Source organism: Vicugna pacos, chromosome 7 (assembly GCF_048564905.1).
Source record: "Vicugna pacos chromosome 7, VicPac4, whole genome shotgun sequence".
Taxonomy (NCBI): Eukaryota; Metazoa; Chordata; class Mammalia; order Artiodactyla; family Camelidae; genus Vicugna; species Vicugna pacos.
In genome coordinates this window covers 70,578,525-70,604,298 of record NC_132993.1, presented here as the reverse complement: position 1 = coordinate 70,604,298, position 25,774 = coordinate 70,578,525, and the positions used below count along the sequence as shown (strand labels likewise).

The 25,774-nt window shown below is 35.0% G+C and overlaps 1 protein-coding gene across 5 annotated transcripts in view; it reads right to left on the bottom strand.

Annotated features, from left to right (window-relative positions):
• Nucleotides 1-25,774, bottom strand: part of CACNA2D1 (calcium voltage-gated channel auxiliary subunit alpha2delta 1) — a 420,595-nt gene that overhangs the window by 119,602 nt on the left and 275,219 nt on the right. For all 5 annotated transcript variants that reach the window (XM_072965120.1, XM_072965122.1, XM_072965123.1 and 2 more), the window contains exon 7: nt 503-634. In XM_072965120.1, coding sequence (XP_072821221.1) covers nt 503-634 — 132 coding nt within the window. The remainder of the gene's footprint in view (nt 1-502; nt 635-25,774) is intronic.

Genomic DNA, 25,774 nt, shown 5'->3' with positions numbered 1-25,774 from the left:
AAGCACTGCTCAAAGGGTACAAAGTTTCAGTTACACAAAATGAGTATGTTCTAGAGATCTTCTGTAGCATAGAGCCTACAGGTAACAATACTACACACTTAAAATTTTGCTAGGAGGCCGTGTTGGGCTGCACTCCGCATGCTTGCAAGCTTGTACTTGCTCACCCTCAAGACTGAAGGAAGTGCCCGGAGTCAGTGAGAGAGACATCAATGGTTCAATGGACAGGAGGATCTTACACGTCTGAAGCAAGGTTCTGGAGCAACAGCCTACCATGTGGGTCAGAGGGTGTGCAGGACATGGTGGCAGTCTTCGCTATGGGAGGTGGTTTAAAGTGATTTTGGTAGCTACAGAGCCATGTAAGGAGGAATACACTTTCTTTACAAAAGTAGGGTGATAACCACCTTTTTCTTACCATGCAGGAGAAGGTAGCAGTGTTATAAAGAAACACTAAACACTGTCCTTACAATTTTATTCAATACCTATTGAATCACGAGGCACTCACCTGGGTAATAGCGGGCCAGGCCTGTGGCACTGCCAAACACCTGCCATAACAACGAAGGATCTTCCTCTCGATTTTTCTTGAAAACTTCATCTAAGGCACTTGTCCAGTTGAGTTCATTTAACACAATTGTTGCTACCAAAAAGAACCCCAGAAAAATCAATTAATTCAAATTTATAATTAATATTTGAACCTGTCTTCATTTATCTGCAAAATAATATTATACATTTTCATTGCTTTACCTATAAAACCATTCTAATTCAGTGGTGATCCAAAAGTTTAGACATGGAATCATGTCTCCAAACAAATGTTTATACGATGGTGGCCTCACTGCCATTCTGGGCTGGGTGATTCTGGGTGTGGGAGCTGTTCTGTGCTTTATACACATGTAACAGCATCTCTGGCTTCTACCCACTAGATGCCAGGACCATCCGCCCAGAGGTGGCAAGCAAAACTAGCCCAAGACATTGTCACATAATCCTGGGGGGCGGGGGGCAAGACTGCTTCCTGTCGAGAAACACTGTGATAGATAAGACAAGAAACAGCAGAGCTCTCCCGGCTGCGAAGGAGCAGGAGGCACCCCTCCCACCGAGGCAGCTCTGAAGAAATCTACAGGACACCTCAGGACACAGTCTGTTCACTTCCTCCCACACTACTGATGGTTCTCTGTGATTTACTAACACAGTTAGGTCTGATACCTAAATTAAAAAAAAAAAGTAGATGTTTGTCACTAGCACAGTCTATTAACTGTTTACACAATAAAAAAGTATACATTTTGATAAAGACAGTCTAGACAGTGTGGGGGGTAATTTCAATTAACGCCTTTGTTTGGGTCTTTCCCCCTCCTAGAATGTCTAACAATAAAAATGGCTGTAAATCTGTCAAAAAAAAAAAAAAAAAGCTCATTCAGAGGCTTGACAATATCAGTATTAGAAATCAGAATTAATCAATATCATATTATTACCTTTATGAACAATAATTGTCACTTTTTCTAGTTGGTTCAACTAAATGCTAATAATAAAGGGCAGGTCATTGATTTCAAAACCTACTTATAATGACTGACTGACCTTGAATAGATATCACAAACATACGCTATTCATTACAGTGAAAGAGGAACAATTCTAATGTGGGATATAACAAGGGCTGAAATAGAATGCAATTTAATTGATAATGATGGGTCTCCATGATCATAGCATCCTATGTCTAACGTACTAAACATTTAACTGACTTAGAATATTATTTTCCCTTTACACAAAAAAGATGACAAGGTAATCTCATCTTTTTTGGAGGGGTCTTTATATGTAAAATGTATACAATGCTCCCAGCACATTAGCAGATTGGGACACTCTGCATTTGAGAATCTATGACCAAGGCAAAGCAATGGACGTGAGCTTGGAAGAGCAACTGGAGGTGCTGCTTCACTTTTTCTACTCTTTTTTGTGACCACAGCAAGTAAAAGAAACAAATGCAATCTCAATTAAATCATGCACAAGATCTTTTAAAGGTAAAAGAAAACACAGCTTCTATCAAGAAGGATGCACAGCATATGTGTTTATATTTTAAAGTTTCTTATTTACCAAAAAATGAAAACAAGTATATATGCTGTGAAATTGTTCTGGGACCAGAATCCTACTGCATTTCTCATTATTGAAAACAAACAAGATTTCCATCTCTATGGATGCGATTACTTTCAAAAAGATCAGTTGTGTGTGTGAATATTCATGAACTGGGTCAGATCCATAGTGCACCTGAGATACTAGTGAATTCAAATTCAAAAGCATGATCCAGTGAACACTGAGTGGCCAGTCATATGAAAATTTATATTCACATAGATAACCTGAACTGATACTCACTACTCATGAATATTTATTTTACTATGCAAAACAACATAGAAAAAGAGGGATGTCTTACTCTTCTTTACACATTCATGAATTTTATAGTAATATACTACTCAACAAATAATCATGTTTATTTATGCTCCAGATAGTTAGAATAGATTGGGGATTAATGAAGTCTATCTCTTCAATTTCCTTGACTCTAATTCACATTAAGCAACAACTGATATCTAATTATTTTTAATAGAGATATACTTGTTTCAGGGCTGCTAACTTTTCCCTTAGTTTTATTTGACAACAACCGCTACTTATCAGGCTCTGATACACTGATCATGAATTACACTTTTGTGTACTCAGGGAAAAAGTCAAGCTCTGAAATCTTATCATCATGGCGATACGTTTTGAAATTGCAATTTATACATTAAGAAATTCTTTTCCAGATAAGACACAGCAAAATGTTTTTCTCAAAACTTGTTCATCTGCAAATGAGCAAAGTATTTAAAGAATCTGCAGAACAGACACTTGAAGTGATTTTACATTTCACTCAGAAGGAAAGAAACGTGTTGTATACCTACCATATGAGCAAGGTTTATAAATTTGATGATTGTGTGTATCAAGGAGTGAGGATAAAGATACTTCCATTTGTCAGTATGTTTATAAAGACTATGAGTGCAATCATTATTCTAACAGCCACAATTTTTATTTAAATGTCCAGACCAAGAAATCCAAATTCAAAGGCTCTGTCACAGGAGTGCAAAATTAGTGTCCCTCTTTAGAGAAGAGTTTGACTGTTAGATAGATTTGTCTATCTAAATGCACAGTCTTTAATCTAACAATTCTACTTCAAGGGATATATACTATGGATAGCAGAGATCTCCAGTCCTGAAGCAGAGAATTTTACACCAAGAGTCAATTAGGCTGTTCAAATTTTTGACAATAGTAAAACTAGAAAGTAAAATAAACTGCTGCACTAGGAAATAATTTTTCTCAAATTATATTGAAAGCAGCCAAAAATGTAAAAGAACACATGTAAAACATCAAAGCAAACCACTACGAATATGATTTTAGACCCCTCTTGGCGTTTTGGCTATATTTTTTTGTTTCACATTATAAATTACATCTGATTAATGAACATATATTATTTTCATATCCTACAATAAGCAGATGTTTATCTTCTTAACCTTGTAAAAAATAAACAGCTTATCCAGAATTACTAAGGTGTCAAGCATTTCTCCACTTCTGTTATTAGCATAGCTCAGGAAAAATAACACTGAAATAACTAGGTCATTTGCAGATAATGGCATAAAAAACAAATGCAGAATACAGATCATGCTAAAACAAGTTTATGTCATTTCCTGAAACTACCTTCTTCCCCTACTACTTTCACTATATTTACACACACAATTTTTCTTCTGTCTTATTTAAATTTGTAAGTAGAGTTTATTTAGGAAGACGTTTTTAATTAACTGTTCTAGCTACAACTGGGTAAGAAGCCAGGTGCGCTAGCGAAGTTAATAGTTACGAGGAGCTCTTTGGCTTTTTTATTACAAAGAGTTTCTGTGGTTAGGCTGGTGCCTCTCTCTGGCTCTACCAAGTATTTTTAGTCCCTCCACTTTTCCCAACACCATGGTACTTAAAATAAAATGAAAGGTACAAAATGTGATCCCCTTCCATAATGGAACAAATAAGACCAGTTCCTCAGAAAATTATTTTCGGCAACTACTACTCTGGATTATGAAACTGTATTGCTTATCTGCATAACCTGTGGCACTCTGACTCACTAAAGCTCAAAGGTTATAGGTAAGTTTCCACTTGTCATGGTACATGACGAAGACTTTTAAAATTCAACTGTTTTTCTACAAAGCACAATCCTTATATGAAGGTCCAGAGCAAGAATTCAAAATTCAAAAGACTTTTATTTAATTGCAGACACATTGGTATAAACTAGTAGCCAAATACTGTTTCATATAATTCCAGAATAAATTATCTTTTTACAAGCACTCAAGATATTTCTTGGCCCCTGATAAAACCCTACCTTTCATTTGGACAGATATACTCAAGAACATGGACAATAGCTCTGACTGCTTCTCCATAAATTGTTTGGCAGTATTTTAAATTATACTGTATTTTATTTTCTCAATTATATATTGCCTATGTATTGCATTGTTTAATATACTGTATTCACCCGTCTCCTTCTTCTCTCCTACCTCTTAAAAATAGTAATGTTTTACATTCACACAAAATTCTAATTTCTTGCTTGCATGGAGACTAGAAGTACACGTGTGGCTTATATTCCTTTCACTGTACAAGACTAACAGGTCATGGATGATCTAGCCTTGAACCTACCGCCAGCTATTCAGGAACTTAGCTAAATGTCTTACAGCTTCTTTAAGAGTATGATTAGTCCTCACTTTCTGCTGACTTTTAAGGAATGAAGATTTTTATCTTTGTTAGAAAATCAGAGTTTGTGAAAAAAATTCCTTCCTAGTAGCCAAGGCTAAGCCTACTAAATGCAGTGACTGCTGGGACAGCAAACCTTGACTTGGGGCCTCTGTTCTCAACGGTATGACAGGATATCACTGGTAATTGATTCAGAACGCCAAGCCTACGTCTCTACTCTTCTCATGCTGAGTTTTCAAAAACATGGCCTTGGCATTCAACAATTCTCTTTTAGAGGATTCTTTTGTTCAATCTGGCTTCTCAAGGGAAGAAAGAAAAATCTAATTTGTAACAGCACAAAAGAAGCATCTTACATTTGCTGCTAATTCTTCTAAAATACACTTCTCTCTGTATCTCACTTATGACTTGGAAACAATTGTTGACAAGTTCAGAATCCAATTTTCTCCTGTAAATTTCAGCCCGGGATGTGTCGCGCTATTGCTCCCTTTTAAGTTCGAATACATTTTATTAATTTATTCAGGGTTGCAGGCCTCACCATGCATTGAAGGCACTATATAACTATTTGAAAAACCTTAAGGTTATTTATGATGTCAACTACAGATTTGAAATGAAGTGGAAATATGCTAGAAAAAAGAAGAAAAACATACTTCTTATGACTTACTTAAAATGTAAAATAACTTTGCTAAGATTGCATCAAAAGTATATTTTTTAAAACATAAAATAGTTTCAACATGTCTTTAATAATATCTGTACATACTAAAGCTATGTAAGGCACTGAAGGCTGGAAACTATTTTAAACAATACTAAATATGATACAATAATTAAAACAAAAGAACTGTGCAAAATGTTTACTACACTATTTCCTTTTAATAACACCATTCTATTATCATAGCCTTGCACTGAGATAAAATTAGCATATATTATTAAACTATTGCCATTGATAATAACAATATAGTCAGTGAAATTTATTAATGACTTACTGTGTGCCAGCAGGTATGTAAACCATTTTCTATGCATTACCTCATTTAACTAGAAATGACACTTTGAGTGAGATACTACTATTCCTTTAGATGATAAAAATAAAACCTAGAAAGGGCACGCAATTTGCCAAAAACCATATAGTGAGAATTGCAGAGACATCACTGAAGTTAAGTTAGAGTCCAAGATTCTTACTGTTATGAGCTATTTATCTCTTAGCTTTTGTTACATGCGTAGCTCTGATTTTGAATTTTAAATCTGAAAAAATAAAAAAATCACCTATGCCTTTGTAACAGTGTTTCTCAACTGAGAGAGCTGTTCCTTCCCAGGGGACAGTCAGCAGGATCTAGAGACATCGTTGATTGCCATGACTGGTGGAAGGCTATTGGCCTCCAGTAGGTAGAGGCCAGAAACCCTCTAAATACCCTTCAAGGCACAGGACAGCGTCCAAAACAAACAATCACCCGGCTCAAAATATCAACAGTGCCCAGGTTTAGAAACTTTGTTCAAATACAACTATAAATACAAGACAATTAATCCACTTTTAATATAAAAGCAACATTCCCAATGAATACTGTCAACAAAAAGCCACAATGAAACTTCTCCAAACTGAAACTTGATAGATTTTTAAAATATTATTACTTCATATTAAATTATGTCAGTATTTCAGGCTACATTTTGACACCCTTTGGGTTGAGCAAATTTGCCTTTTAGATTTTAGTCCAAGAAATTATAACACATTATTCTCATACCTGAAAAAGTAAGGATTTCAACACTACTTTTTAGCGCCATTAAGTGTTACCTCTCCCCACCTCCTGCTTTTTGACATTCATAGAATATTAGAGTTTTCCTTTTTTTTAAATGATTCAACACTATGTGATTCTAAACTACATTTTATCTTTATAGTAAATGTTCATTTTAACCCACAGTATATAGGGTAGTCATTAAGCCGATGAGCTGAGCCACATGTCACTAATTTTATTCATCAACCTTAATCTCTAAAAACAAAAATGCTAATAAGAAACCCACTGATCCAATTAAGTGCACAGACAAAAAGAATCTACTTTAAGGGCTAGACAGTGTGCATAAATATTAAAATGAACGAATCTTTTCAGTGGAATTGGTTACAGGAATCTCATCTAATCCCAGTGTAAATGAAAGATTAATAAGGTACAGGGAGGCGGGAAGACCAAATTTAATCTCTCTGATCACGTCTCAGACACCAGCATGCACCTCCCACTGTGGACGGGAGGACAGAAGGCTCCAGGGCACGCGTGGCCCCTGATGAAGAGACGAGCCTCATGCCTCCCGTTAATTCTGCACAAATATTAAGAGGCCCTTGTCCTTGTCAATCCTCTAACCTCCCGTATTAGTGAGATTTCTGGTCTTACTCCCAATGTCTTTAGTTTTCCATAGATTGAGCACCTGGCTAATACCCAGAACACAGCTGCTCTGCTAAATGAAATCTGCACATTGTGGAACGCAGAGAAGGAGCTCAGGAGAAACCACTTCATTATTAAAGAAAATAAGAACAATGCAAGGGGAATCGGAGACACCAGGATCCAATGTCATGTTTATTAACTGAAGGATTTTTAATGTCACTTTCAATAAAATAGTAATTACTTGTACGGTTGTTCCTGCAGGGATCAGAGGGTTTTGCATAAGAAATGTCATAAGATGAGGAGGCAAGAGAAAAAGTCTGTTTCATCTTCCAAGCATTCTGAGTTTTCTCTGTTCCTAATATTACAAAAAGTAAATAAACAAATGAATGATTAGTAACCGGCAGCCAGGAGACTCACTGGCACAACCTGCTACTTAAAACTAACCATTTCATGTCTTATACTTCTGTTGTTCTCTCATCTAAAAAAATAAACACGCTAAAGATGCTAGACGGGGTTCATGTGAATGTCAAATAAGCTTTATGAATAAAAGGACATCAGTGAACATGATTTTGTCACAGCCCTTTCCTTAGCTGGATTAAAACCCTGTAAGATGCACATCTCCTTTAGATGTCTTACATAGAAAACACCTTCGTTTTATATCCTGGCACATTATTTTAATTTTCTCAGTTATCTTCTTTTACTTGAACAATGACATATGTCTTTCCTATGCAGCAATTAGAATATAATTCTATTTGTTTTTCAATGAAACTACATTCCTTATGTCCAGCCCCTAATTGATTAAAAACCTCTCGCATCATGAGGTACTCTTCATTGGAATCACACAGTTGAAATACTGTAATTTAAAATTTGGGGAACTTTGTAAAATTTGTAAATATAGAGCAGGAACTTTACAGTAATTACTTGAAGAAGACAATACAATTTCTTCTATTGATACTACTTCAGAAAGTTATTTCCATCATAAATGTGACTATCTGTACTTAAAATTATAAAAAGACAAATTGTTCAGCGTCAATTTCTATACATTAGAGCAATACTTCAATAAACTCAGAGCCTGTTAAATTCTGAACAAATGAAAAATAGCCAAAAATGCCCTGGATGGTTCTTAATTGAAACTTTAAAAAGGAAAATAAAATACATGAGTTTAAAAAAGAAATCAGAAGCTATGAGAACACAGAAATGAAGTTGAAAGCCATGTAAGAATGAATATGCAGTTAAGACCAAATTTAAAGGACTCCAAATTCTTGGCGTTTTTTTTTTTAATGACTACTTATCTTGCTGCTGATGCCTTTTCCTTTAAATAATTGGCATTTAAGAATTCAGTATGTGTATGTATGCAGTATGAGCAGAGACAATTCTCACTTACTGCTCTCCCACTCAAAAGCTGAGTGTCTCTGTACCAGAAGTACCCGTTTGGCCTTTGGAAAGCGTTTTACCTTCTCTAAACCTCATTTGCCTTGCCTGCACAAGGGGGTTAATAAGAGTACCTGCCTCACAGACCTGTGTTGAAGATTATTCCTTAGAACACTGTTTGTCATTTAGTAATTGTACAGTAAATATTACCTGCCCCATCATTATCATTATTTTTTTTATTTACCTCTTAATACTCAGCATTTAAAAGATTTTCAAAAAATATCTTGATGGAGCAGTTCTGATCGAGCTGCTAAAATGAGTGATGAAAACCTAGTATCCTCTCTTTTCCTCAAGGAACCCGGCTCTTATCTCTAACCTAAATGTCTGACAACACTACTGAATTTTCTTCTTATAAATCTCATGAAGAAAATAGTATGTTAATGCTTTCAAGCCATCTACATTGTTACAAGAGAATGCAAAAATGAAAAAGAAACTTACAATAGCATTTACTGTACTGCATAATTTTAGTGGAGATAATTTTTACTATGGAATATTCCCAGTGCTCTTGAAATCAAACCACACCACTGACTGCTGCCATGAATACAGCAGAGACACACTAAAATTCTGGGAGAAGACATGAAATTATGTAAGACCTAATATACACACCAGACACAGCACAGGCAAAGGCACGTGCACACATAGAATCATGCACACGCAGTTCTGTCAAAGCAGAGAGGAGACTCTGGCTGAGAATTACAGACCAAATTAGTTGTGGGAAATCTCTGGCCTTTGCTCTGAGACTGCCTAACTGCATTGGGGATTTAGCGTCTACATATAAATCCGGGCTGCTGAATTCACAAAGAAGGATCACAAAGTATGGGAGCTGACTAATGAGACACTGCTGAAGAAGGATAACAAGGCGCCCAGGGGCGAAGGCGATACTGTCAATGAGGCACACACTGCTTAGTACTTAAGGGTTTGTCAACTAGTTTCAGTACAAAGAGCTGCCTGGTGATTTTAAGATGGAAAGATCAGACGCACTGAACACAGCACACACTAGATGGCTGTAATCAAGAAGAGTGATTGCTGGGTTTAAACACCATGCACTGCTTCAGGGTGAAACTAAATAAAACATAAATCTCAGAAACCGAATCACAGATTCTTACTTACAGAGTCATGTTACATAAAGGTACAGATGAAATCTAATACCGTTTCTCAGACGACGTGAGGTTAATACCCGTACATCTCTAGTTGCACATGAACTCAGTACTGCACAGCTGTACAACACTGGGCAAACTATACAGTTATAGAGGGTTCTAGTTTTTCAGGTAGAGGATGGAGAAAACAGAACCAATGATATCGAGGGTTGTTCTAAAAATTACAATATAATGCTACAACTTCATGCATAATAGTCATTTTGTGAACAGTAATGACTAACATTCTTAGTTACTCAAAATTTCAGTAAAAAGAGTAAATATATTAATTATGATTCTTATGTGTTGGGTCATCTTTTTTAGGTTGGAGGTGATTTTCAGTAGAAGGTCAAACATTTTCAGTTCTTTAATCAACCTTCGCTGGGCTATCTAAGCAGGTACAAATGATCCTAAAACACTGTTCCCTCCTCTCAGCCAAAAGTGACAGGTCAATGGTGGCTATCATCTGAACTGCAGGCACTGAATCAGCCTGGTCCTCCTTCTAGCTTCACTTCAAGTTCTGTGATAGATCAACCCTTTCTAATGCAGATGCTTTGAAGAGCCTGGTAGATACACCGAGGCCTAGTTTTTAGGAAGTCCTTTAACTCAACGAATAATTCTGTGAAGCTTTCCATTACGTATTTCCCAATTTGTGTGCTTTATTTCCTCATCACCTGATTTCTGTCATGTAGTCATCGAATACATATTTACTGAGCACCTATTATGTGCCAGGCACTGTTCTAAGCTCTAGAGTAGCAGTCGGCAAACATTTTCTTAAAGAGCCCGACGGGAAATATTTTAGATCTATGGTCTCTGTCACAACTACTCACTTCGCTGCTGGAGGACGAAAGCCGTAGGCAACATATAAACAGATGGATGTGACTGTGTCCCACTAAAACTTTATTTACAAAAAGGGGCGGGCCATAGTTTGCAGACTCCTCCAGAGCTGCAGGGCCATCAAGACAGGACTTCTAATATCCTACTGGAGAAGACACACAATAAATAGAGTAATAATAAGAATATATTAGAGCACCGTAGGTGCTCTTTAAAGAATTAAAGCTGAGGGTGCCACAGAGACTGACTAGGTGGTTACTTTAGATTGGGCTGTCAGGAATGTTCTCTCTGAAGAAATGTATTTTAAGCTGAAATCGGAAAGACAAAGAACTCCCCATGGAAAGACACACATAAAGCATTTTATTAAGATAATAGAAACTAATGAGTAACTGCATGGGCATCAGTAGAGTGGCTTCTGCACCTAGTGTGGTATTTCAAAGATACAATCTCACGGTTTTCCTGCAACACCAAAATATCTAAATAGAAATATATGGCACAAAAGGAATATTGTGCCCAATTAAAAATGGCTTGGGTCTTTTTACTAATAAATAGATGGAATTCTAGAGACGTGAAGGTCTAATTCCAGTACTATACTCAATCATTCAAAGCACAGTAATAACCCTTGACTAGGCTCTTGGAAATGAAATCAAATAAATTGTGATCATTCTTATCAACTTACTCTAAATTGAATGGAGAAAGAGATAAATCAGAGCATCTTACATCAAAATTTTTATTTGTATTGCAGACCCTTTTAACAACAGTACTGCCTATCACAAGCTAAGTAAATGTTCTGAGAGTCAGGGGAACAGGTGGTAGTCAAAGAGGACTTCCTGGAGGAGGTGGTACACACAGTTTTAAAGAAGAGTGGAGAAGCAGTAGGAGAGTTGGGTGATTGATTCAGTGACACAGGGGAGAAAAAAAGGCATACGGCATTTCAGGAGCTTGCCGTTTTTCAAAACGAGTGAATACAAGAGAAACATGGAACACGGCAGCAAGGATAAGATTAGAGACGTGCTGTTATGATGATCCAGAAGTACTAAACCACAAAATCATTTCATTCTGAGAACTGACAGAGCCATATACCCTAAAGTATGAAATAATCCTATATGTTCTTGAGACTTCACTCACAAGCCAGCATGGAAGAGGACAGAAAATAGACTGGAAACCAACCAGATGTGAAGGGGGAAGACAAGACAGAAAGCTAGTACGGTCTGGCTGGTGAGGAACAACAATAGTCTGAACTGAAAATGCAGTGGTGGACATGGGGAGCGGAAGCAGATTAAAAAGATGTAGGGAGCAAAGCATCTACAGACCTGGTGAAAGATGATGGGAAGGGGAAAAGAGGAGCCCTGGTTTTCTGGCTTGGACTTGGATAATATTGTTAATAAAGATATGAACAGTGGAGGAGGGACACACTATAAGACATCACTGTCATAATGTGAGGCGCCTGTGAGATATCCATTAAACAAGCCTATTCCAAAGGGCAATTAGAAAAATGAACCTGCAACTTAGCCATGAATCTGTACAGAAGAATCAGATTTGGAAGTCCCTGTTACAGTGACAGTTGGAACTATCTGACTGAGTGATGCTAACAGTTATTGGCATCAGTAAACGCCACAGATCTTCAATACTAAAGAGGCTTTACTTATGGACAGAGGTTGCCAAAAGGAAATAACATGGATCTAATGTAAACAAGAACACCTTTTCCCATGAAAAGTAATCAGCGCAAACTATGCTTTAATAGGTATCTTCTGTTTTCATTTAATAAAGACAGCAAAATGTGTCTTTCGAATATAATTTTTACATCTGCATTAAAATAAATGCACTGAATACAAATTCAGTGTATCTATGCCTAACTCATAGTCCATCAAGAAGAGATAGTATGAAAAGATATTGAAACCAATAAAAACCTATTATCTTCTAATGCACTGTTTTGAATTTTGCCTTTTAAAAGTAGTTACTGACTTAAATCAAGTACCCAGGGATACAATGCTTGAAACTCTCATATGTAGAGCACTTTACCTAATGCTTGCTGTGCACTTGGAGAATAAGCAATTTCCCTTCTGCCTTGGTTAGAATGAGGTAATCTATTGTGCCTTAACACTCACACACAGCCTCAGGAGACGGAAGCTCAATGATTACACGGTCTTTTAAGACCATAAAGCTCTACCACAGGAATCGTATATGTATTAAAAAGACACTTCAAATTGCCAAACATGCTCTTCTTACCATCACTGTGTGACTCTCTTCTGCACTTCACTTGCACCTTTGACTTTCAGAAATGATTTAAACCTGCATCAGTAACTCTGACTGCACAAATGCCAACCACTCCCATTCATCACAAGGCAAGAGTGACAAGATTTAATTACTTAGAAACATCTCAGGTATTTATTCCTCAAAAGGAAACATCAATTGACCTTTTTGGTAAAATGTAGTATCAGAAAGTAACAAACAGATGAAGATTTTATAAATCTTCTATTTCATAAACCAGAAAATTAGGCCCATGTTAAGAGGGAATAAAGTCAATTTAATTTTGAACACACAGTTACCATTCTTTGAAAAAACATCCACAGTTTATTGAAATGAATTTTACTGTTCTTCCCCAAATGTATCTTCTTTGGTATTAATCTTATTCAATTTGAAACAAGCCTTTACTTTCTTGTCACTTTGTGTTCCATATCAAACTGATAGAAGCCAGGCTCTTCCACATTATTTGTCAGTTTTTCTGGCCTTTCAAATAAATTTGAAGCAAAGCTTTTTCACTTCTTTTTCTACTGAAATTCTTTCACATTTATTCTACTGAAGTATCAGTCTTCCTTTTTCTTGCCTTTTCATCTATTCTTAAATGTGACATCTCAAATATTTTTTGTTTAAAACCAAAAGCCTGTGTATTTTATTATTTAACAATTTTTGTAGTTTTTCCTATTCTTTAAAATTACATACCCTTGAACAAGGTAGCAATACCTTCTTAAGACAAGAAAGTAGGGCTGTGTGTGGTCAGTCACTATGGGCACCAGATCGTATTACTGAATTCTCTATTTAAAGTGCTATATGATTATTATATGCATAATCAGTAACACAGAATTAATTTATTTAAAAACATTCAGTTATAACAGCTCTTTGAGACACTGCCAAAATTTCCCAAAATAACTTCTGTGAGGATGGACAGACAACTTCATATGCCTTTGGAAACTGCAAGAATAAGACTGAGAGTGAATTTAACATTTCTTTGTAATATTCTGAGGCTTCTCCTGAATGTACATTTATTTCCTTGCTTCCAAAAGTGTACCTAGTGATATTTTCTACTCTTGGAACTCATCTTACTAATCATTTCATAGGAAATTTACTTTAAAAAAAATCATTTAAAAATTTCACCTTACTGTCTAGAATTTAGCATCTCTTATTAAAGTTGATAAATCCTTCACAGGTATCAGGTTTTTTTTTTGAGCATATAAGATATGTTCATTAAAATGAAAACTTGTCTGAAACTCAATAACAGTGTTCATTATGTCCATTTCTACACAATTCCTTTCTTCCATTAGCTCAGAATAAGTTGACATTTAAGCTAGCAACATCAAAATATTGACTCTGGAAATATACCTTTTTCCTATCAAGCTATTTTTACCTGAAATCTGAGTCAATCAACAGCCTGCTGGAAAGAGCTCTCTACTTGAATAATATACAAATATGAAATGTGTACATATGTGCATTTACACAAAGTAAAGTGGGGATTAAGCAGAGATTTGTAATGGTATTCTAAATATTTGAATTTTTCAGAAAATTCCAAAGGTGCTTTTTTCTAACAAGTGTTTTTATTTTGGATCGAGACTGATGTCCTTAAACTTTTTACTTCTTTTCTGGCAAATGCTTTAACTTCACTTTCTAAGAAAAGCCCCTAATTATAAATTTTGAAATATATAAAATTTATAATTTTTGATATGTATAAATTATAGTCAAGACCACTGGTTTGTGAATAACTCTTTGAAGTAAAACAGAATTAAACTATTTGGCACTGTTTTACACTGAAATCTAGACCTCACTAATTATACTAAACAAAAATGTAGATGCAGACAAATAAATGTGTAAATGTAATATTCCTTTATAAACTCCTAACATGAAGGATTCTTATACATAAAAGATTACATAAATAGCTGACATTTGCAGAAACTATACTCTAACCCAACATGAAAATCTAAGGGAGAAAACAACTATGTACATGCATGACTGTACACTACCAAAAGAATTTGAAGTTGGAAATTAAGAATGTCTTGGTCAGAGCAGAATTATTCACTTTCACAGAAGCAAAATCTCCTGTACCTTTAGTACTATGGAAGGTCTGAACCAGGTGTGGTCAAAATCTTGGGGGGGAGGGGGCAGATGATGGGTCACAGCTTCTATATTATTTACCCAGAAATTCAACAAATGAACACCAGTAAAACGTCAAGTGAGAGCCTGAACTCCTAAGACAAACGAAAATCTAACAGTTCCAAAATAAAACTTCTGAACAATGCGCCTTATTGTTTAATTGAAAATCAGAAGACATATAATACTATTTGACTGAAAACCTATAATTTTTTAAACTTTCGTTAAAATTTTAAGTTTCATTGTAAGAATTAATGGAAAGTATTTAAATTAAGGTGACTATACCAATGCCATAATTACAGTAATATTATTATATGGCTCCCTGTAATGCAAAAATATATAAATTATCAATAAAATATATATTAAACATATAATACAATCTTTATAGCCTAGTAACCTAGGTTACATTCACATCTCTTCATTTGAATGTGTACTGTAGCCTACTGATTACAGAATCCATGTCAGGTCAATTATATTCCCTCATAAATTATAAGCAGTATAATTTTGTCAGTGGGAAGGTAGTTAACATAAATTGTGGATAACAGTTCACTTGTGAGTTTTATATAACAAACTAATAAGCTGGTGATGGTATCATTTCAGTATGTAAAATGTATGTATTTTCTTAAGACTGATTTGACTGTTGTCTTGGAAATGAGCAAAATGTACTTTCAAAATCGTTAAGAGTCTAAAATCAATCTATCATCCAATCTCCTAAGAGAGTAAACAGTAATTTTTCATTTTCCCTAAATTGTTATACTTTTTAAAATTTGGATTAAGGAGAAAAAGAATGAAAGATTGAGAATAAGAGAAAGAAAGTGACATTTATTTTGCAGCTCTAGGTACATCTGTTTGATAAGGGCTTTAAGACTTGGCAAAAACTCTTAAAATTTACTTTGGAAATGGAACTTTCAGACCAAAATTTTTTTTAAAAAACACTCTGGGAAAGAATCCTGAGAAACAGAATAAATCAGATTAACCATTTTTAAATAGAACGATGATCCAAAGGTAAGATGAACAATGATATTTTAGAACAATCAGTCAGGTAGAACTATTAGAATATATTTGTTGCGTGAGTAAAGGTGTATGTATACTTATATACATATTCTATGTATGCATATACATATGATTTCAGCACGTTAAACCCAGGGATGTAGAATGACGGAGACTCCTTCCGTCTGGGTCTAGCCACCTGATTGTGGGACAGGAAGAGAATTCCAGAGAGTCTAATTCTGACAAATTAAATCTATCAGCTTGAAAGTCACAAATATCACTTCTACCATAACCTATTGGGTAGAACTAGGCATGTATCACCCCCCCACACACACACCCTGTTACAGGTGAGAAAAGATGTGTGTCTAAAAGAGAGACTCAGACAGAGTTGAGCATTGCAGTCTGTACTAAGCCTTGTCATACAGCACAACACCCTGAGTAAAATGTACTGGTGGAATGATTATTTTAATTTCATTAACAATATAACCTATAAATTAGACAACAATGGCTTCTCATTTAATAATAATTTATGTAAAAGAACAAAAGAGGAGTAACCTAAAAAAAGACAGAAAGTCAGGAATACTTTGGAATGATCAGTGGAACAAGTTTCCCTGAAGAAGACTGTTCTAAATGGAGCAGAAGTCTGGTTTTCATCATGAGAGGAAAAAATGTTGGCCACATATTGAAATTCTTGAATGTAGAAAGAAAAATATTGAAATATTGTGATTATGCTGCTATGTGATATAGAGCCCTAACAGCTCTATATTTCTTGTACATAACTCTTTGTACATAATTCTTAATGTCTACTATATATAATTAATATTATATATAGTCTGTTACAATACTATACAATATCAAAATACACATGAGTTCCAATTACTCAACAGCCTCACACCATATACAAAAATAAACATTCTCTGACATAAATTGTAGCAATGTTTTCCTAGGTCAGTCTCCCAAGGCAATAGAAATAAAAGCAAAGATAAACAAATGGGACCTAATTAAACATACAAGCTTTTACATAGCAAAGGAAACCATAAACAAAACAAAAAGACAACCTACAGGCTGGGAGAAAGTATTTGCAAATGATGTAACTGACAAAGGCTTCATTTCCAAAGTATACTAACAGCTCATACAACTCAATAACACAGACACAAACAACCCAATCAAAAACTGGAAAGACCTAAATAGACAATTCTCCAAAGAAGACATACAGATAGCCAATAGGCATGTGAAAAAATGTTCAATATCGCTAATGATCAGAAAAATGCAAATCAAAACTACAAAGAGGTATCACCTCACACTAATAAGAATGGCTATCATTAAAAAGTCCACAAATAATAAATGCTAGAGAAGGTCTGGAGAAAAAGGGAACCCTCCTACACTGCTGGTGGGAATGTAATTTGATGCAGCCACTATGGAGAATCCTTAAAAAACTAAAAACAGACTTCCCACATGATTCAGCAATCTCACACCGGAGCATATATCCAAAGAAAACTCTAATTAGAAAAGATACATGCACCACAGTGCTCACAGCAGCCACTACTTACAATAGCCAAGACATGAAAGCAACCTAAATGTCCATTAACTGATGATTGGATAAAGAAGTAGTATATACATACATACACATACACACACACAATGGAATACTACTCAGCCATACAAAAGAATGGAATAATGCCATTTGCAGCAACATAGATGGACCTAAAGATTATCTTATTAAGTGAAGTAAGGCATACAAAGACATATATGATATCACTTATATGTGGAATCTAAAAAAATGATAGAAATGAACTTATTTACAAAATGGAAACAGACTCACAGACGTAGAAAACAAACCTATGGTTACCAAAGGGGAAAGTAGGGGAGGGATAAATTAGGAGTTTGAGATTAACAGATACAAACCACTATATATAAAATAGATAAACAACAAGATCCTACTGTATAGCACAGAGAACTATATTCAATATCTGGTAATAACACAATGAAAAAGAACATAAAAAAGAATACACACATACATAATATGTGTGTGTGTGTGTGTATCTGAATCACTGTGCTATATACACCAGAAACTAACACCACACAGTAAATCAAATACACTTCAATAAAATAAAACAAGTTGTGCTGTAAGTGAAATATAGACAGATATGATCACTGACTTTACTGAAACTAAAATAAATGAAAAGCATTCTGTCTTAAAATGATTATACACATAACACTTACATCATCTTTAGAATTATATATGGTCATCATTCAATTACATCAACTGCACACTTAAGGGAAGCTTCTTTTTCTCAAACAGTCTTAGAAATCTTGATTTTGAATTATTTTTTAAATTGATGACAAATATTTTGGCCTTTTCACGAATTGTTTTATTTTTGAAATAGTTATATAACTCCTTTAGAATTAAGTGTGATTAAAAAGTCTAGATGTTTTATTATTTACTCTTTTTTAACATATGGTAATTATTTAATTTTTTTCCTAGACTAGAACACTGTTATTGAAGGTAATTCCAAAAGGAGCTGTCAGGTCAAAATACCAAAAATAACTATTAAATATATATAAAACTACTGAATAAACCATGTTCACATTTAGAAGGAAAAAGGAAAACATTTTTCTGTTAAAAGGACATTTTTTAAAAATTGACACTATAGAAACTTCAAATCATAAATGACAAAATATCGGGGATAATTGACTTTTTCCATTAATCTTGCTATTAGAAATGGGAAAATATCAGGTACATATACTGAAAAACAATTGGAATCAGTTTTTCTCATCTTTTATTTGTGTCTCCCCATTCCCCCCCCTCCCCAGGTTTGAGGCAGAGCTGATAACTGAAGAGGATCAAAGAATTATATTATCCTGGAATGAGGATGTTCTTCTATGGGCCAAAAGAGCCCTGTGATTTACAAAATATGAAGACTAAGTAGAGAAGCCACTTGAAGTATAAGAGAGACCATCCTCATGCAGGCCAAGTTTCTTCAAAAATAAAGCCTTCCACTGACTATTTGTGTATCTCTCCTGGGGACATAGGCTCTGTAATTATTGCTGATGTATTTTTGTATGATGGGTGGTGATTACCAAGAAAGCAAAAAAATAACAACTGCTCTTCATAGCCCTGGAAGGGCAGTAAGAGGCCATTTCCTCGTCATGTTCCAGTCTGGGTGAATTTAAGACAATGAAGGGCCCCACTGTCCACGGGAGCCCACGGTGAACTTTCGCATAGTTTCTGGTTACTATCATTTGCAAGAAACGAGTAAAAACAAAATTAATTTTTATGTAAGACTGAAACAATGAGCAAGCCCTGCAGTATTTTTTAAAGTGTCATGTATTATTCATTAGTTTAAAATTACAGATGACTTGATTTGCTCAAATTACAAAAAATACTGATTTAATTCCATCTCAACACAACCGTAACTTACAGCCCCCTACTTTAAAGTCAGATCTCTGCATCTTGACACAAAATAGTTTTGAAATCTTTAGCTCATCTAAAATCTTTCTCTTTTTAATAATTGGATGTTGGAAATATCTTTTAAATGCCTCTTTATCTCTGGGGAGAGATCTGAGTGAGATTTTATCCATGAAGCAAAATGCCAGATGATTAAAAAATCCTCATCTCAAATTCCAGACCTCTATTTTCTCTCCAGTTGTCAATCCCTTTTTAATTTGCTGTGAACAGTACTGTCGTTCTGTTTTGGAAGCTATTCTAATTTAAGATTTCATTATCTCTCTTCTTCAACCTTTGAATGGCCTGTCACTTGCTATACCCATCATAAAAAGCTAGCCAAGTACACTTCTGCTTTCCAGCTATCAATTTATAGAGGCACTGAATTGTGCACACTTCTGTTTTCATGTCTTCCGTCTATGTTCCCTCTTTAGTTTCTTTTTAAAACCAAAGAAACAATGAATGTTTCTTGGTATTCCCCTCTAAACAATTTTTAAAAAGTATAGCAATAACTGGACCTTTGTCAAATCCCTGAATATTCTGGTTCAGTAACAGCCTAAAAATTGACAGAATATTGTTTCACAACTCTTAATAAAACATGAAAAATAGAAATTAAGAAAGTTTAATAATCATACTAAACAATATTTGATTCCTCTTAACAAAGAACACTGAGAAACAAATTTCAGCTTTGAGAAGTTATGGAAAGACCTATGATATTCCTTCGTGGTTATATATATATACTAGTCAGAGCGTTGGGATTTAGGTTACCTACAAATGGGCATCACCCTTATTAGATGAGAAACATACAATACCAAGACTAAACATATATGTTGACACAGATTCTTTACAAACCTTTCTAAGAACTCTTGACTCACTGAACATCCTTCATGGGACTCCTAAAACAAAAAAACTGTCCATTGGCTATTTCTTACATATTTGGCCAAATATGAAACAATATGGGATACATTTTGCAATGAAATACAGTGTGAGACATACAATAAAACATTACAAATCACATGACATGTGATGCCCAAATTCTGGCTGACTTGGTAGCATCTGCTAAGGCTGACATGAAGCATAAAGCATGTCACCATTCTCCTATGGTACTTTACACGCTCTGAGGAAGTAAATCCAAAATGCCATCCAGGGCCATGCAGGCCACTAGCAGAAGCCTTCAAATAGTCTAGAGACCTGTGTCTGCTGGGTCAAAGGAACTATAGATGACACAAGCCCAGTACAAAATCTCTAAATGACCTGTTAAATCTCTCCCCAAGAGAAAGAGTTAGTTTAAATTATCTGCAAGACTCATCAATCTACCCAGCCCTACCAAAGCCACCCAGCCAGGTACCGACCATTCTCTTCCCTCTCTTCCCCTCAGCACTTCTACCTGGTGCGGACGAAACACTCACAGCAGCTTGGAAGTGCCCCAGACCCTTTGCCTTTTCTCCACCGCAGGCTTCCGTTAGCCCTAATGTTGGGCAGTGGGTGAGAGTTAACATTAACTCAAATTCAGACTTTGACTATTACATGGGAACACACATTTTAATTTCTGAACTGAGAATATTTTTTAACAGACTTATTATCCAGCCATTCACTAAAAAAGTTTGAGTCTAACGAAATAAGTTTAGATCTTTACAATAAACTAAATGTCACGCTTCAATGAGGTGATTCACAGAGATAAAAAAGTGAGTTGTAAATTTTATCAAAAGTATTGAGCCCAGCTGCCTATAATATAAAAATTCCTAGAAAAAATTATGCGAGTTAAGTGAAATATATACCTGTAGTATGCTACTGTTACATACTCATAGAAATATGGAAAATATTGGGTAAAACAACTTAAATTTTATTTATTCCTAGCATAATTTCTCTGAGCTTTTAAAGGTTAATGATACTATGAATCTCCAAAGAGGGAGCTATAAAATACATTTTCCAAGTCTACTTGGCCAGCAAACCATTGCCCCACCTAAGAATCCTGGTAACATTTACTGCCTATAGCACAACTGACAACATGTGGCATGTTCTAATGAGCAGTTGTGAATAACGTGGCAGCTGATATGGAAGATGGATACAACCATCACAATAGATGTGTATACAGAAGAGCTGAGTGGATCTTGCAGTAGTAGTAACCTCAAGAGCTAACTTACAACTTTATTTTCAATGTGATCTATGGGTTTTTATAATCCTAAATATTACTGCAGGTTAAAATACCCCTCAGATTTCAAATAAGGGACTGGGATGCTGCACAAACTCAGCCAAGAGAGAATATTCTGAAAGTATCATCACTTTGTAACATGCACAGGACAATATTATCTGCCCAGACTAGTAAGAAACAACTTGTCAGCGTGACTCCAGCAACATCTTGGACGCAGGACATCATGCTCAAATGACTGGAGAATAATCAGTCAGGTTGTTAGAATATTCTTCTGCCTTCTCTTAAAAATAACAAAACAAAACCACATTTCAGCACCTAAAAATTTCAGCTCTACACCTGCCGAGAATACATACCCACTAACCTAGGGAACCATAACTTAGGGAATGTTCCAGGAAAACAATCAATCTAATTATTATCACTATACATGCCTAGAATTGTAAATTAACTGTCTTTCTACTTCAAGTCTATTTATCTACTGAGATTGGTGAGCACTGATTGATTTCCACAGCACAACCATTTAAAGAAGTACAGAAATTAAGATTCTGAGTTAAAATGCAAAAAAGGGCCTTGCAAACTGAAATTTAAACAGCCAAATATTTCTAAACCATAAATTTCACTACAAAGTGTGAAATATCCAACTTACCTTTTTCATAGCTCGTTTTATATTTATTCTTTTAAACATGAGTTTAAGCCTCTAACAGTTTTCCTCTGGAAACAAATTTGTATCTTAGCCAGCTCAGGCTGCTGTAACAAAACACCACAGACTAGGTATTTTCTCACAGTTCTAGAGGCTGGGAAGGCCAAGATAAAGGCATCTGCCAACTGGTTCCTGGTGAGAGGTCTCTTTCTGGCTTGTTGACAGCTGCGTTCCTGCTGTGTCCTCACGTGGCCTTTTGTGTGTGTGTGTGTGTGTGTGTGTGTGTACATTTCTAAAACCACAGATCCTACCCTATTAGGGGCCTACCCTAATGACCTCATTCAACCTTAATTGCCTCCTAAAAGCCCTATTCAAATACAGTCAGTCACATTGAGGGTTAGGGCTCTAACGTGAATCTGTGAGGGGCACAATTCACTCCCATAGCAATTTACAAAATCCATAAAACTGTTACTTCGAATTGGTCTGTTATTTTATACTTCTAAGTGAATTAAAGGACGAGTATTTACGAGATCAGAAAAATACAGGTTTACCTGTAGTCAACGTTTTCCTACGAGAAAACAAACACTATATTGCTATCTATGAAATGAATATATCACAGAAACATCATTAGAGAAGAGTAATAAAGGAAGGTACAAACTTTCCCTCAGAAGTGGAATCCCTTCTCTTTGTCTCATACTGATTAAACACGATCAAATCACCATATCCTCAAACTGTGTACCCCAGGCTTGTCCTCAGTGTCTTCTCATGATGTTCATTCACTGTTCTCCTAATGAGGAGTAATGCTAATTAGTCAAGCTAATCCTTTTTTTTTTTTTTTTGAACAAAGGATGATCATCTTGTTACAGAATCAACTCAACTTCTTAAGAGTGTCCTTTCTTAGCCCTTCATTACATTTCTGGTTTCATGATTTAGAATCAAGGCTTTGTAATTTAAACAGCATTTTAAAAGAAGAAAAGCTACTTTGTTAGTATTAGAACCATGATAACATTTTTAAAAAAGTCACTTTTTTAGTCATTAAACACACAACTCTACAGCATGAAATCCAGAATTGCAAGAATTTTTTTTGGTAAATTATCTGGTTAAATAAAAATTGACATATAACTTCAGAATGCACTAAGCTAAAACTATTTTCCACTATTGTATCCTGATCAAATTCATATTTTCTTTTTTTTTAATTGGGGTTGTGCATCCTGGCCCCCCAAAATTCAGAGTGGGCAGGGGGCCCAAGCCCCAGCCACGTTCTCTGTGGGCTGGAGTGGGACCCAAATTCAGATTTGTGATAAATACCAGTGAAGAAAACAAATGCCGGGAACAAAATATCAACAGGTTGGAAGTGGTGGGGATTTTCCACCTCTCCCAAATCATCAGAGTACATTTTTTGTTGTTGTTAGCAGTATTTTAACAAGATTTTAATTTTAAAAAGGGTGTAAAAATGTTATTTTGTTTCTTTAATGCTATGCTGTATGAGATGATGGGTATTCACTAAACCTACTGTGGCAATTATTTCATGATGTATGTGAGGTCAAACCATTACAGTGTGCACCTTAAGTTATACAGTGCTGGACGTCTCAATAAAATCGGGGAAAATGGGTGCAAGACTTAACTGAATGCTTACCGTGCATAAGTAGGTAGAAAATATAAAGACATTATGAAACATCTAAAATACTCAATTATTAAGTCAGTTATTTCGTTGTCATGCATTATCTTTTCATTGCTGCTTCACTTGGCAAATATTATTAATTTTTAATAATTATTCCTAGTGAGATTAGTCTATGGTTTCCTTTTTTTTTCCTTCTTTTTTGTGTTCCACCTATCTTTCTTGTACAGGAAGTTTTTTGAGTTATAAGCTTTACCTATTTTTATGTGTTCTAATAAAATCTTTTAAAACTTGAAAATAATTTATTTGAAAGTTTTATAGAAATTGAGTCACCATGAAGTATTATCTTAGCCCCCAAATTTGAATACGTCTCCAATTTATTCTATGATTAATGACCTATCACTGAGTCAAGTTGATTATTTATATTTTATAGTAAACCATCCATTCTTCCTATACATTGTAACACTTTATTTTCAAATTGTATAGAGTGCTATTTTATCATTTTAACCCCTACTTTATGGGGAGTTATACTTCTTACTTGTAATATTGTTCTCTCTCGTTTTTCTAACAGCCTTGACCATTTTTAAGGCTTGTGATTTTATTACTAAAGGATACTTTAAACACATTTTTCTATTTTGAAGTTTTTAAATCTGCATATTCATCAAAGTTCAATTAAACATAATCATTAAATTCAGGCTATTCTGGTAAAGGTGAAAACGCTACAATATACTTTTTGAGAGACCGAACATGCAGAAAATCAGGGTAATTTCTAAAGGAGTTTGTTACCATCCCCTCAAACTGCTGCACTTCTCATAGTGTCCTGGAGACAGCAATGGAATCCAGTGCAGAAAAAGAAACATATGACATTAAAGCTGGGAAAAACATCAGCAGTAAACTACCCCAACACACTATCAATATTCTACACAACAGATAAAACATTATTTAAAAGATAATCCTAGAGTTGACAAAGCTGGAGTAGGAAAGGCAGAAACTCACTGAAGGTCTAATCTAGATTGGTACTAACTTGCAAGATCAATGAAATTTATCAATAGCTTTGACCTTCTAATACCAGTTCTTGTATTTTATCATAAGGAAATAATGAGAAATGCAGAGATCTATTTATTCACCATGGTAAAACGGTAATGATCTAAATGCAAATCAGTTATGAAGCATATACTAAAATATTTTGAGAAAAGATTAAATATATGATAAAGCTTCCTGGTAAGTTAAAAGGTTAAGTATAGGGGGAGGATATAGCTCAAAGTGGTAGCACACATACTTAGCATGCATGAGGTCCTAGGTTCAATCCCCAGTACTTCCTCTAAAAAAAAAAAAGTAAATAAGTAAGTAACCTTAATTACCTCCCTTCCCATCTCAAAAAACAAAACCTTAAAAATAAAAGGTTAAGTATAAACTTAGTAGTGTATCAGTACTAGTGTATTGGTTCAGTTTACCATATATTTACTACTAGTATATTTAATGAAAACACACACAGTGTGTACATTATATATAATACAGCATCAGCATTGGTATAATTTTACAGTTTTTCCTTTATACTAGTTTGTATTTCATAAAATTATTATATGTTTCCCTTTATAGTGAGAAAAATAAGCATTTTAATGTTACATTTAAGTCAAAAGCAATTTTAAACATCATAAGATATTCAGCAGGAAAACATATGCTATTTCAATCAAGATTCTGGTAAGGGGAACAATCCAATTAACATTTTTCTTTCAGAGAAATAGAGCATGGCATTAATTCAAGATTATCTGTTTTGAACAAGAAAATAACAGCCAAAACATTAGTATGCACATATGTCTACATCAGTACTTTACAAAGTTCAAAACCTGCCCGTATTGAGATATGAATCCCAAACCAGAAGTCTGTCACAGGAAATATGCCAGGCAGCTCCCCAAAAGGAAAAGCAATGTGCACCAATGTGTAAGCAATGCGTACCAATTATGTAAATGGGAAAAATTAAGAAATTTCTCTGTATACCTTCCCACCATTTTCCTCCAGAATTTCTGTTATCAGTTCCTAACTTGTATCACTGAATGATCAGGAGGAAACTAACTTGC